Source organism: Engraulis encrasicolus, chromosome 13 (genome assembly GCF_034702125.1).
Source record: "Engraulis encrasicolus isolate BLACKSEA-1 chromosome 13, IST_EnEncr_1.0, whole genome shotgun sequence".
In the NCBI taxonomy this organism is placed as follows: domain Eukaryota; kingdom Metazoa; phylum Chordata; class Actinopteri; order Clupeiformes; family Engraulidae; genus Engraulis; species Engraulis encrasicolus.
In genome coordinates, this window is record NC_085869.1 from 38,411,139 (window position 1) to 38,426,378 (window position 15,240).

The window sequence follows — 15,240 nt, forward strand, 5'->3', positions numbered from 1 at the left end:
TTAAGCCTAGCCTTACCCTTCAACTCAACTGAATGCTAAAGAGGCACTATATTTTCATCCTTTCATAAGGCTCAGGTACCACGTAACCTGCAGAGTGTGGCATTAACAGAATTGGTTATAATGCATTAGTATATTATATTGGTTGTGAATATTGGTCATAGTCCCTGAAGCATTGTGGGGATTACCCAAGAGTACCTCAGCCATGGAGAGAGGGATTGGTGCGGATGGGGATTGAACCTGAAAGGCTGTGATCTACAGTCCAACTCCCAAACCCTTCACCAACATTACATTACACTACAGACTCTTTTGAGCACATTACATCATATTATGCAGATTGCATGATACCACAATGCCGACTCATATGAGTAATAATAGCATTACATTAAAATACATTACAGATGTACAATGCCATTACATTACTACACTACAGGCTCTTGTGGATTTAGTCATTACACTACATTACATTACAGACTCTTATGTGGAATATTACACATCATATAACACCCACCATAGGCTGAAATGAGAAATACCATTCAAATATCACTATAAAACGCCTTGAGTGTAATATCACATTTTATTCAGAAGACACAACACTTCACAAAGCCATAGCCATAAATCCACACACTACACTGTCAAATCTTTACATGTATTTTTTAATTTTCAAAACATGACATAATATGACTGATATGAAGCCAACGACAAATGAAAAGAATGAAAAGATGGTGAGTGGTTAGGGGGTTAATGTAATGGATACCTAGCCTGATTATCATAGACTTTCAAATCTCTTCGAGACTTGGTCTGACCAAGAGCTTAACAATGAACATTTCCCAAACGGCATTTTCCAAATGGCCACCCTTCGTTTGCTCATGATTGTTTGCTTTCCAACAAAGTGGGAGGAGTTCCCGTATTTGCGGGAACTCAGAAAGTACTTGCATTGACTCTTGACCTGACTGATAGCAACGCTGAAGCTGTTGCGTCACTAGGAGGGCACGGCCTGGCTAATGGTTACCAACCAGTAGAGTTAGAATGGGAGCGCAAACTGGAAAGTCACGAGACCTGTGTGGTGGACTGCGTAGGAAGCCCTCAGTTACATATACTTGTACATATACACACACATACACACTCACATTTATGGTCTTATTTATGGTGTTCTATGGTTACTGCAGTCCTCACTGGTAGGATTCTTAAGCCAGGTTCACACAGACACAAGAAGTAGGGAAACACTTTCTGAGTGAAAGTGTGTGTGAACGTGAATAGGTGTGTGTTGCTATCAGGGTCAGAGAATGTCAGCTTTCCTCTGTCCCAGTCCAGCTGCACTCTGATCCTCTGGAGTTTCTGATGGATTGTGAGGAACGTGTCAGGCTGTGGTAGGGCACGTGCTCTATATTTACCACCCCTATACGTCACAAGCCATCGTCCGCTCATGGAGGTGAAGTCTCCCTTCCTTGGGAAAGACTCTGTCATCACACCCACGGTCCAGTCTCTATTATCCCCAAACTCCACATCCCAGCAGTGTGTCCCTGAGTTAAAGCCCTCAGAGCCCAGCACACTGAGAGCCCAGTTGAATCTCTCTGGATTATCAGGAAGCTGCCGTCTCCCACCACATGTTGCACTGGTCAGGTCATTAGACAGGATGAGATCTGGGTGTGCGGTGTTGGGATCCAGAGTGACAGGAGCTGCAGAGAGGAGGAAAACAAACCCATTTTTGTCACATTGCATAGCACTTACCACACACACACACAAACGCACATGCACACGCACACGCACGCACACGCACACACACACACACACATTTTTGCGTATGAGTTTTGGTTGGTGACTGCGTGTGCACATTTCTGTGTGTGTGTGTGTGTGTGTGTCTGTGTGTGTGTACTCAACTGTATTGAACAATCTCCTGCATCTTCTCCCAGACTCTGAATTTCAGGTTGCCCAGGTGCTTTGCCTCATTGATCAGAGCTCCTGAAAGCCTCTCTGGATCCTGCAGTGTGCACTGGGTTCTGGAATAACGTGCAGTAGTCAGTGCTGTGGGTTTAGGGTCAGAACCACAGACAAGAGGGAGACAAGAGGCACATAACTCACCTTCTCAGTGCATTCTTGTAGTTCTAAAAGAAAAAAAAAGATTTTTTATAAATACTGTATATAATTTAAGTATTGCCTGTCTCAGAAATGTCATTTGCAACTGACCTCCCACTAGACTTCCTCAACTAACAGTGTTTTGTTAAGCTTTATCCAAAAGGTTTGATGCTAAACTATATAAACTAGTTGCACTTGAGAAAGGACGAAGGTCCGAAACGTCGTGCAAATAAATCACTGGGAGCATTAACAGTGTTGCGGACTTCCATCATTTATTTCAGTTACTCTATTTTGTCCAGCACCTGTACCACTGATGTGCGCGCATTCTCCACCTTCTTGATGCTAAACTATCTCACCTCAAAATGCAATGGTGCTGATGTCTGTGTAGCATATGTTATTATCTCTCTCTCTCTCTCTCTCTCTCTCTCTCTCTCTCTCTCTCTCTCTCTCTCTCTCTCTCTCTCTCTCTCTCTCTCTCTGTGTGTGTGTAATCTGACAGTTCCCACCTGCAGGAATGTGACATCATCAGCTTCCATCTCCTCCTCTATGGCTCTGATTGTGTCTGAAAGAGATGAGATCTCTCTGCTCATCTTCTCAATCTTCTCCTTCATCATCTGACTCTTCCTCCCCTCTTCCTCCCTCAGTGCAGCTATCCTGGCAGCCTCTTCATCTCGTAGAAACTGGTGAAGCTTCTCAAACTCCTGCTTGATCTGCTTCTCTGTGTGCTGGACCTGATTCTGGAACATCACGTAAATAGGAGACGATTTGTTATAAAATATACTTTGAAATAAAATAACTTATTTTTACTTTATTATTTAATGCTAAGATTTATATTCCATCCTTTTATTCACATCTTACGGTAATATGAGCTTCGGTTTGGTCACAGATGAGTTTAACTTTTTCAAATGTCTTCAGCTTCTTTCTCAGGGGCTCCAGTTTAATCATGAGTTCTTCCTGAAATACAGACAGAAAATAAAGAGTAACCCTGTAATTTTGAAGTAATGGTCATAATGGAGATGTTGATGGATATGTGTATATTACTATAACTCTTTATTATTACACTAGTACACATGAAGTAGATTATTTTTTTTAATTCAGTTATTTACGCACGGAGTGTTGGTCAGAGTCCCTGAAGTATGGTTAGTGGCTTTACTCAATAGCACTTCAGCCTTAAGTGATATGGAATTTGAACCTCCAAGCTTCCTTATATAAAGCAGTTCAATAACTAGTATAGGACATGAGTCACCTGAATGCATTATATTTACAGTGTGGCATTTTAAATTTAATTTTAATTCAATACTTGTGTCTTTTTTATTTGCTTCTTTATCGTCCACAGGTGTGGAAACTTGTTTTCAGTTTCACCATTGATAGATGTTACCTTCATATCTGTTGCTGATTCATCAATGGGACTGAAGGTGTGTCCTCTGTGTTTCTTTGAGTCTCGGCACACCAGACACACAGGCTGTTCATCCTCCAGACAGAAGAGCTTGAGTTTCTCACTGTGCAGACTGCAGAGCACCTCTGACCCCGCGGAAGTTCTCTGACTCTTGTCCTGCAAGAAGGTCTCACACAGGTTCTTCAAGTGAAGGTTAACTACAGGGTTGTCTTTTGATGATTTTCTCCTGCAGACTGGACACTCTCTGGACCCCTTGGTCTTCCAGAACTGCTGCAGACAGGCCTTACACAAACTGTGACTACAGGAGATGATGACAGGGTCCTTGAAGATGTCAAAGCACACAGGACAAGTGAGGTCCTCATCTAGTTTAGAGGCCATTTCGTCCTCTGTCTTCAGTCAGGTTGAGAATATGTGTATTTTCTTTGACACAGGAAGGAAAGGGGAAAAATGTTGTTATATACCCAGTTCATACGAGCTCACTAAACTAATCACCTGGAAGTTGCTGCTTAGATAAACACAGGCTCATTGTCTGTTTGCTCATTGTCTGCCTAAAGCTCACTGGCTGCTTCTCAAAATGACAGGGGAGATTCTCAGTGACCAATGACATGCTTTTCTAACCTCTGATTGCCCATGACACATATACCTGACAAATGTGGTTCTCTATTAAGAAGTTCACACAGTAGGGCTTGAACACAAACTTGAAATAAGATTCTGCAATCTTTTTTTATCTACAGGCTCTTTTTGACTGTATTTATGAATAGAAAAAGATCACGGCTCATTTGAAAACTTTACTTTCACTTTCACGGGTGTGGATGAAGTCTGTTTCTGTTACATCTGTGTTCAGTTCTTTAAGGACATATTTTTCAAATACCTTTACAAACATTTATTTGTCAAAGAACATACATGAAATGTGATGACATTCTCAGGTGTGTGTTTTCTGGATAAGTTTACATACCAGAGCAGTTCTGCAGGAGTCGTGTTGAACACAGCAGCTGTCTGTTACTCAATTCACTTCCTCATTCAAGGAAGGGTATGGGGGAGGGACTTAGAGGAACTGGAAACTGACTGGTCAGTTTAACACAAGTTTAACAAATCAGATCCAGGGTCCTTGTGTCACAGTACACACAACAGGCATAGTCTTGTTTTGAAATTCTTGTACAGTAAGTGTTGCCATATCCACTTTCTCATTGCTTTAAAGACACACTTAGTTTCTGAGTTGTATTTATATTGCTGTACTATTGCTGTACTGTTTTAGAAGTAGAATGGAGAATAGTGGATCATGATTGGTCTATTCTGCATCATATCTTGACAAACAAAAAGTGTATGTCTTTACACTGAGGTTATTGCCGTTCATCCAAGGCAATAAGGATTTACAGGCTTGCAGTGACTGCAGTGACTTGTGTGTGTGTGTGTGTGTGTGTGTGTGTGTGTGTGTGTGTATGTGTGTGTGTGTGTGTGTGTGTGTGTGTGTGTGTGTGTGTGTGTGTGTGTGTGTGTGTGTGTGTGTGTGTGTGTGTGTGTGTGTGTGTGTGTGTGTGTGTGTGTACGTGCACGAGTGTGTGTGTCAGGTGAGGTGAGCATTTGGTTCATATACACTGCCATCTGCTGTTGAAAAGCTAGAAAACACCTGCTACCGAAACATTATTTATGCTACATAGTACAGATAATAGAGCATATGCACACGTCACCTGCAATTATGAAACAAACCCCAGTTTACAAGTTCTCCTACCATGACTGCACTTACCCAACTGCATTTCTTTACACAGTAGGCCAGGGTTTCCCAAACTGTGGTGCGTGCACCCCTGGGGGTGCGTGGCCTGCCTTAAGGGGGTGCGCGAGCTGAATAGAGCAATGGCGGATATGGTAGTTTTTATCCAGTATTAATGAACATTAAGTAGTTTTTAATTGTATGGTGCATTGTATGCTGGAAGGGTCCATCTGAAGTGTAGTTTAATTCCAAGGCTATTGGAAAAGAGGATTCCCCAAAAACGACTGTGCTTAATATGCAGTGAATGAGCAGTGAGTCCATACTTGCACGGCCATCAGCACACCAAAATATTCGCTCAGGGGGTGCGCGAACCACATTGAAATGTAAAAGGGGGTGCGCAGGGAAAAAAAAGTTTGGTAACCCCTGCCGTAGGCCATACACGACTAGACCACAGGACATGACTAACCTGACTATGCCATTATAGAACACCACTAACCTGACTATGTCATTATCATTCTAGAACACCACTAACCTGACTATGGCATTATCATTAGAACACCACTAACCTGACTATGCCATTATCATTCTAGAACACCACTTAGCCTACCTGACTATGCCATTATCATTCTAGAACACCACTACCTGACTATGCCATTATCATTCTAGAACGCCACTTACCTGACTATGCCATTCTAGAACACCACTAACCTGACTATGGCATTATCATTCTAGAACACCACTAACCTGACTATGCCATTATCATTCTAGAACACCACTTACCTGACCAGAGATTCTTTAAGTATAAGTTCAAAAGTTCAAAATACTTCCTTTCAGCCTGAGTGATGTTGCCATACCAGACAGTGATGCCTGTTGTGAGGATGCTCTCTACAAGTCCTCTGTAGGCCTGGGTAAGAGGGCGGTAATTCAGTCCAGCCTTCCTAAGCATCCTAATAAAGTACAGCCTTTGCTGGGCTTTTTTCACAATGGATGTGGTGTTCAGACTCCAGCTCAGGTTTGATGTTACTTGCAAGCCTAGGAATTTATGACTTTCAGCCCTCACCACCTCTGTCCATTTAATGTGCAGAGGCTGTAGGGGAAGAGGATGTTTTCTAAAGTCCACTATAATTTCCCTCGTCTTGTCTGTGTTGAGGATGAGGTCGTTTGTCTCCCCATAGTCAATGATGTAGTTCACAACAGACCTGTATCCTGACTCGTCCCCTTCTTTGATGAGCCCCAGGATGGTAGTGTCATCAGCATATTTGATGATGATGGTGTTGTCATGACTTGAGAGAAGGTCATGGGTATACAGTGGGAGTTGGGAGAACAAGGTCTGTCAGTTTATCAATCAGCCTGCCTGGGTGGATGGTATTGAAGGCAGAACTGTAGTCCAGGAAAAGCATTCTGACATACGCTCCGCTACTCTCCAGGTGCTCCAGTATGTGGTGTAAAGCTATTGCTACTGCATCATCCACTGATCGGTTGGGGCGGTAGGCAAACTGAAAGGGGTCAGTAGTGTCCTGGACTGTATATAGAGATATGCCAATGTAATAGGTTGCTATGGGAACCTAACATGACCAGGTTCCGGTCTGCCTAAAGGGGCGTGTCATAATACTCCTAGCATTGAATAGAACAGTCCTTAGGTCTGCCTAGGTCTGCCTAAAGGGGGATCCCCCCCCTCCTCTTGCAATAATAGAACCCGGAAACAATGGGCCAATGGAACCTCTCTCTCTCTACTCTCTCTGACCTGACAATGCCATTATTATTCTGGAACACCACTAACCTGACTATGTCATTACCTGTAGAACACCACTAACCTGACTGTCATTATCATTCTAGAACACCACTAACCTGACTATGTCATTATCATTCTAGAACACCACTAACCTGACTATGTCATTATCATTCTAGAACACCACTAACCTGACTATGTCATTATCATTCTAGAACACCACTAACCTGACAATTAAAAGATTCAAGATTCAAAAAGCTTCTAATATGTTGCCATACTAGAAAATTGTCTTTTGACTGAAGGCTTGGAGGTGTGCGTGTGCGTGTGTGTGTGTGTGTGTGTGTGTGTGTGTGTGTGTGTGTGTGTGTGTGTGTGTGTGTGTGTGTGCGTGCGCGTGCGTGCGTGAGTTATTTGAGGAATGAGTGTTCTTAGTGTGTATAGCTATGGGGATGAACGCATTTTTGTAGATAGCTTTCCTGGCACTCTGAATCTTCTGCCACTTCTCTACTCCCTCTACACGTTTGACTGTAGCCCCATCCACCCAGAGAACATCATTGTCAAATTTGCAGATGACACAACAGTGGTGGGGCTGATAACCGAGGGAAAGGAGGAGGCCTACAGGGATGAGGTCCTGAAACTTGGAGAGTGGTGTGCATCCAACAACCTGGCCCTGAACATCTCCAAGACGAAGGAGCTCATCCTGGACTTCCGGCGGAACAAAGATGCTCCTGCCCCCCTGTACATCAATGGAGAACGTGTAGAGCAAGTGAGCTCATTTAAATTCCTAGGTGTACACATCTCCGCTGATCTCTCCTGGTCGACTAACACCTCGGCTCTGGTAAAAAAGGCCCAGCAGCGATTGCACTTCCTCAGAGTACTTAGGGACTGTTCGTAATTTACCGGGGGGGGAGGGCTGGTGCGTAGGGGGGGGAGGGCCATGATGAAAAAAAATGAGGTGGAGGGGAGGGCCATGGCAAAAAAAATCGGAGTTAGGGGGAGGGCCATGGAAAAAAACCGAATTTATTTTATTTTATTTTTATTTATTTTTTTAAACAATAATAAAACATGTTCTGAAACACATCGCTTTGCGATGCAAGGTCCCGGTGCACACTATAGCACTGAAGCGTGTATCTGTAGTCAAAAAACTATCAGGTGCAGCTACTGTAGATTGCCCGCGCTGACTCTCTTTCACTGTAGGATTGCTAGTGCTACGGAGGAACATTGAGCATCATAGAAAATGCCCGTGAGCAAATATCAAACTAGCTGATGTGAACTATATGGGCTAAACAGTTTGGGAAGTTTTGACAACGAATTGGATGGGCATTTCCAGAGGAATTTTGGAGAGGTGTTGTAGTCAACTGGTGGTCACAGCCTCTGGTAAGCCATGATTTTATTTATTGGCACCGCCGTGTGCTTACATTTGTGTTCAAAGAACTTCAAAGACCCCAACCAGACCGGAAAGAACAGTAGGCCTACCTAGGCCTAGACATTTGGCCTAGACGTACTTTGGTAGAACGGTGCAGTGACGCGAGTTTGTTTTGTTTAGCTTGTGGTGTCAAGGTAGTAATAAAAATGGTATTAACGGCGATGTGTTGGCCATGCATCATAAGATCTTGAAACCATTGGAGGAGCTAACTTGTTGTGAAGAGAAGTCTCATCACTTTGGTGAACAAAAACGGACCAACTAAGCAAGGAATTATGTACATTTAAAGCGTGACGGGAGAAGGGAATGTCACCAAAGTTGTGCATCGTGTCAGGTAAGAAGTGACTTTTGTTTCTTGCTGCGGAGATTGGATTCGTAGAAGTGTGTATTGGTATGCTAGGTCTTGCCTGTTGCTGGTGAAGTAGTCTAGCTTAGCCTCGGAGTTGGCTATGGGGTGAATCTGAAGGAGAGCACAGCCGATGGTGTGTCTGGCTTGTCTATCATCACAGTTGTCAAAGTTGAATTGCCGCGGTGTGTAATGGCTGTGCTATTGTTGGATGTTTTGGAATGTTGTACTGGTTCTGTTTTGGCAATTTGTTCCTTTTGCCTCTTGCTGCTGATTTGACCACCATAGCACCGCCACCACCTATTAATGCGTCTTAATGGCCTACGTTAAATGCAAACTAAAGGTGGCTTTCTCACTCCCTGTATCAATAGCCAGCAATGGCTCGAGCTGCTTTGGCGCTTAGCCTACTTCTTGCTCCGATCACATCCCGAACTCTTTGGCCGTCAGAGTGTAATTACATTCGGGAAGGTAGAGCTATGCCTGTGTGTGTGCGTGCGTGCTTTTATGCGCGGTCTGGGAGACCGAGATGCACCTGATCCACAGTCGCAATTGCAAGAAAATCTAAATTAATTATTTGAAAGCCCGGTCACCTCTCACGAGTGCATCGCATAGCTATAGTCAAAGCATTTCTTCTAATTTCACACATTGCACACTACCCATGCTGAAGAGACAAACTGTCAAGGCAGCGCGATTTGCTCTTGAGCCCTCACCTCCACATCAGGTGCGCGTTTCACTTCCGCAAGAAGAACATTAATAGTGTCAAAGTGAGATGTTAAAGAAAAAAAAGTTAAATCTAGCCATCCTTGTTTAGGCTACATAAAACATGAGGAAGTTATTCAGATGTGATTCGCCATTCACCCTAAAATTGATTAGAACGCAGGAAATAGCATCTAAAAAACAGATTTTTTTTCACAGCACCCCCTGGTCAAAACCAGTTCCTGCGTCCCTGGCTTCGCTACTGTGCTGAACATGTAAAACGTACCTTGTGAAAGGCGCTGCTTGTCGAGCAGGGAAATATTGAAGCTACGGTGGGAACTCTCTCCACTTTGTAGTTTACAGTAGTAACAACTCGGACATTGGTATTGAAATGGAAGTTTTTATTATCATTATTATTATTATTATTATTTTCACTTAACACGTAAAAAAAATAGTGAAGGCAATTTGTCTTGGTGACAGTGGAGTTAAAAGGCATCCCATGCAGCCGCAGAGGTAGATTCTTGCGGCTTCTCATAGGTATCCACTGATATCGATAGCACATAATAGTGCAGACAACCGCCCTTGATGTAGGCTACTCTGACTGTTCTCATGATGGTTGTTCATCTACCAATTTGAAATATATATTTTTTTTTTATCTGTAGGGGGAGGGCCATGGGAAAACAAAATTGAAGTGGGGGGAGGGCCATGGGGAAAAAAATTGAGGTGGAGGGGGGGGCCATGATTATTTTTTTTGACCGGACTTCCAGCGCACCAGCCCTCCCCCCCCGGTAAATAACGTACAGTCCCTTAAGAAAGAACAGTTAGACTCAAGCTTGCTGGTGACCTTTTACCGTTCCACCATAGAGAGCCTGCTGACCTACGCAGTGTCAGTGTGGCACTCAAGTTGCACTGAGGCTGACAGGAAGAGACTGCAGAGGGTGACCAAAACAGCACAAAAAAATCATAGGCTGCCCCCTGCCTCCCATACCCACCATCTACAACTCACGCTGCGTAAGTAGAGCCAGGAGTATCATTAAAGATCCCACACATCCTGGCTTTCATCTCTTCACACTGTTGCCCTCTGGCAGGCGCTACAAGGCATTGCCAGCCAGAACCAATAGGATGAAGAACAGCTTCTTCCCCAAAGCTGTTACAACAATGAACACACACTTACTGGACAATGCTCATCTATAAGGACTGTGCACTTCGTAGGGAAGCTAAAATCTCAGTATACTTTGTATACTGACAATAAAGGCTTTCTATTTCTATTTCTATTTCAGAAGGAAGTTGATCAAAACAAGGATGGAGTGGGTGGGAGAGATCTAAGAGGATGGAGTTGGTCTTCCTTTCCACTGTCTGGATATACAGATCCTCCAGCGCTTTCTGGTGTATTCCTATTAGCTTGCTTGCTTGTTTAGTTATTCTTTTATGCTTTTGCTTATGTTGGTGAGGAAGCCATACCAGGATGTAATGTTGCAGGTGATGATTGATTCTACAAGAGATTGGTAGGCAGTTGACAAAATGTCTTTACTGACATTGAAGGTGTTTAGCTTCCTCAGGATACACATGCGTTGTTGTCCCTTCTTGTAAACCCCATCTGCATTTTCATCTGTTGGAGTTTTCTGCAATGACCTGAGTGATCATTGTGCAGTTGTAGCCTGCAGAGACACAAAAATTCCTAAATGTAAACCACGTATCATTTTTAAGAGAAACCTAAAGAAATTTAATATACAGGCTTTTCATCATGATTTATCTTTGGTCACATGGGAACATATCGACTTGCTACCAGATGTTGAGTTAGCTTGGTCTTTTTTCAAAGATAATTTTGAGAGAATTGTAAATAAACACGCTCCCAAAAGGAAACTCAGGGTAAAGGGGCGAGAAAACCCCTGGTTTTCTCCTGAATTGTCTGATGTCATTCATCAACGAAATCAGGCATGGGCTAAAGCCAGAAAAAGTGACTCTGCCTGTGATTGGTCTATTTTTAGACAATTAAGAAATAAATGCACCTCTCTCATCAAAAAGGCAAAATCAGAGTATTACTTATCTGTTACTACTGAAAATCTCAATAATCCACAGAAATTTTGGAAAGTGATTAAGTCTCTATCCGTGAACAAAACCCCTCAGGCTCTTCCTACATATATTTTAAGTGATTCAGCCCCAGTGACTAATAGGACTGAAATATTAAATTGTTTCAATAAGCATTTTGTGTCATCTGGGTCATTGTTTGAATCTACAAGAAATACTACAGTGCCTCACAATATAAACACAGAAATATGTCCTAGAGAACCTTTTATATTTGCGCCCTTCACTGTGCAGCAAGTGCACAAGGCACTCAAAACTTTGAATCAAAGTAAACCTCCTGGGCCAGATTTTATTGAACCTTATTTTTTGAAAATGTCAGCCGATTTTATTGCACAGCCCATCACAACACTTTTTAATTTATCAATTGAAAACAAAGAACTTCCCGTAGTCTGGAAGTCGGCCTTTGTTATTCCGCTTTTAAAAGGAGGCGACCCAGCAGTTTTAACTAACTACAGGCCAATATCTAATTTGTGTGTCCTATCAAAAATCCTGGAATCACTGGTATGCGAGCAACTTAAAGACTTTTTATACACAAACAACCTTATTTCAAGGCTTCAGTCAGGTTTTAGGAAAAAGCACAGTACTATCACTGCTGCCACAAAAGTAGTCAATGACATACTTGTTGCCCTTGACAAAAATCAGTACTGTGCAGCACTTTTCATTGACCTTTCCAAGGCGTTCGACACTGTGGACCACACAGTTCTCAGAGAGAGGCTTTCCAGCTTTGGTCTCTCAGATCATGTTGTTTCTTGGTTCGCGAATTATTTAAGTGGTAGGTCCCAGTGTATCAAACACGATGACTTGTACTCAGAATTTGTCAGTGTCCACAAGGGGGTGCCACAAGGATCGGTTTTAGGTCCCCTTTTATTTATCATGTAAGTAAATGATGTGGGTCGGAATGTGTCTGATGCGAACATGCATTTTTATGCTGATGACACAATAATTTACTGCTTCGGGCCATCCGCCGTTAATGCTATTGAATCACTGCAGAAGGCTTTTGATGTGATCCAACAGACATTTTTACAGTTAAAATTGCTTCTTAATGCTGATAAGACTAAGCAAATGTTGTTCTCAAAGCCAAGGAAAGTACCATCAATCATCCCCTCAGTACTCACCCTTGAGGGAACTGAAATTGAGGTGGTACATTTGTATAAATACCTGGGTATTTTGCTTGATGATACTTTGACGTTCAAAGCCCACATTGAAAATCTTGTGAGGAAACTTTAACTAAAGTTAGGTTTTTTATTTAGAAATAAAATTTGTTTTTCCTTTCATGTTAAGAAGCGCCTTGTCTCTGCAACGTTTGTATCCATTTTAGACTATGCAGACCTGCTGTACATGAATGCTTCATCCCAATGTCTGAGTAAGATTGACTCTGTGTATCATGGTGCCCTGAGGTTCATCACTAACTGTAGGGCCCAAACTCATCACTGTGAACTCTATGCCAGAGTTAAATGGTCTTCACTGACTACCAGGAGACTTACTCACTGGTATACATTTATTTACAAGGCAATACTCGGACTACTGCCACCTTACATCTGCAGCCTAATCACAGTGAGGAATATTGAGTATTATGGTCTGCGCTCTAAAGGCCATTTGTTACTCTCTGTCCCTTGGTTCCGCACAGAACTGGGGAAGAGGGCATTTGTGTTTTCAGCCCCTACCTCATGGAACAATCTACAAAAGGACTTGAAACTAACAGATCTGATTCCATTGAACGATTTTAATTCCAAGATGAGATCACTTGAGACAGAGTCTATTGTCTGTAACTGTTTCAATTGACTTATTATTTTACTTGATTTGTTATTTTAATGCAACTATGTAATTTTAATTTTGTAACTTGAGCCGCCACTTGGCCAGGACACCCTTGTAAAAGAGGTTCTTAATCTCAACGGGTTTATTTTTCCTGGTTAAATAAAGGTTAAATGAAAAAAAAAGAAAAAAAATGCTGGCTAAAGGACAGGCGTTACACATAACACCACTATACTAATCTGTCTATGTCATTAGAACACCACTAACCTGACTATATCATTATCATTGTAGAACACCACTAACCTGACTATGTCATTATCCTTCTAGAACACCACTAACCTGACTATGTAACTATCATTGTTGAACACCACACCTGTCTGATATGTAGCCTAAGGAATAATGGCCTTCGAGGTGTCCGGATATCAAGGGAAATAATGGACAAAACTGTTCGCTTCTGCCAAGTAGCTTACATTTTCCCCTTGATATCGGGACACCTCGAAGGCCGTTATTCCGCTTGTCAGCATTTAATCCTTGCCAGCAGCACCCAGTTGCCAGCATTTAAGTAATAATTACTTAATTTGTTGATATAAGGCTTCGTGAGAAATGAGATTAACCACTGCGCTTCGTTCGTTGCTATGGGCACCACTTTTTTTGTTGCTGGCAGATTACTTCGCTATATTTCATTTCATTATTTTGGGCTTTCTCTTTGATTCTGGGATTATTCCTCATTAGGCTATGATTTATCTTCATACATTTTGATTGCAATTACGTTCATTCATATGCTATTTAAAGTTGGGACATTTTGGCAAGCTTCTCATGTGATCTTGCTGCAGGAGTTTGCTGTCTCGGTGGAAAAAACGTGGTGGACGTTATCCCCTTAATCTTCCATTTATTCCATTTAGATTAGTGGGGGGAGTAATTAACATGACTGACTTACCCCGAGTATGGTGCTGTACAGCTGCTCTGCTTACTTGTAGCTGCCCCCTTGCACGGGTGAGGCATAAATGCAATCTTGTTGCATGCAGTGAGCACTGTGTGCTGTGGAGTGCTTTCTCTCAATAACAATCGATCTCTCAGGTGGGGTTTCAGTTTTTCACTTTCAATATCATTACATTACATTCGCTGCAAGTAATGTTTGTAACATTAGTTTTCATCCACCACTGTGTGTGTGTGTGTGTGTGTGTGTGTGTGTGTGTGTGTGTGTGTGTGTGTGTGTGTGTGTGTGTGTGTGTGTGTGTGTGTGTGTGTGTGTGTGTGTGTGTGTGTATGTGTGTGTGTGTGTTCACCTGTGCCTGCGTGCAGAGGTGGGGCCTGGACGCACATAGTGTGCAACCTGTGATCCCCCTCTTTTTTCTCTGGCCTCTGGTTTGACACTCATGGACACTTTTTCACTCTTTACTTTTTGGGTGCTCTATTCTATGGCGCACTCAGCGATGGTGCATGTGATGAACCATTCTTACACTTCTCATCACCATCCACAGTGTGTGTGTGTGTGTGTGTGTGTGTGTGTGTGTGTGTGTGTGTGTGTGTGTGTGTGTGTGTGTGTGTGTGTGTGTGTGTGTGTGTGTGTGTGTGTGAGAGAGAGAGAGACAGATCTGCCTGTGGTTGAATGTATGTAAGTGTGAGCTATACAGTTAATATATGTGCAATGATGTGTGTAAAAGTGTATTCTGTATATATGTATGCTACTGGACACCTCAATTTCTCTCTGGATTAATAAATGATACTCAACTCTACCCTCTACTCTACTCTAACATTAACAAACACTATGCAACCCGCAACCACAGGTGTCAATCAGACATGACATTGTGGATGGTTGCTGAATATACATTCTATTGGATTTTGAAATGGGACAGGACTAAGGTTTTCAACTTTTTTCCCACTGAACTGCTTTCAATACATATCCTTCCCAGATGGCCCTAATATGGGCAGTATCATTAGAATATCACAATCATAGTCAATACACAATATCATTATACTCTTATAATATCACATATAGCAACAAAACAACAAAAGTCATCAGTACTCACTG

The 15,240-nt window shown here is 42.4% G+C and overlaps 1 protein-coding gene across 1 annotated transcript; it reads right to left on the reverse strand.

The window, feature by feature from the left end:
- Positions 1–458: 458 nt before the first annotated feature.
- Positions 459–4,479, reverse strand: LOC134461125 (zinc-binding protein A33-like). Its single transcript, XM_063213890.1, has 7 exons — positions 4,425–4,479; positions 3,452–3,889; positions 2,932–3,027; positions 2,580–2,810; positions 2,080–2,102; positions 1,879–1,997; positions 459–1,676 (listed from the first exon to the last, which is right to left on the reverse strand). Exons 2-7 carry the CDS (start codon positions 3,845–3,847, stop codon positions 1,138–1,140), a joined length of 1,404 nt encoding a protein of 467 aa, XP_063069960.1. The 5' UTR covers positions 3,848–3,889; positions 4,425–4,479; the 3' UTR covers positions 459–1,137.
- Between the last annotated feature and the right edge of the window lie 10,761 nt (positions 4,480–15,240).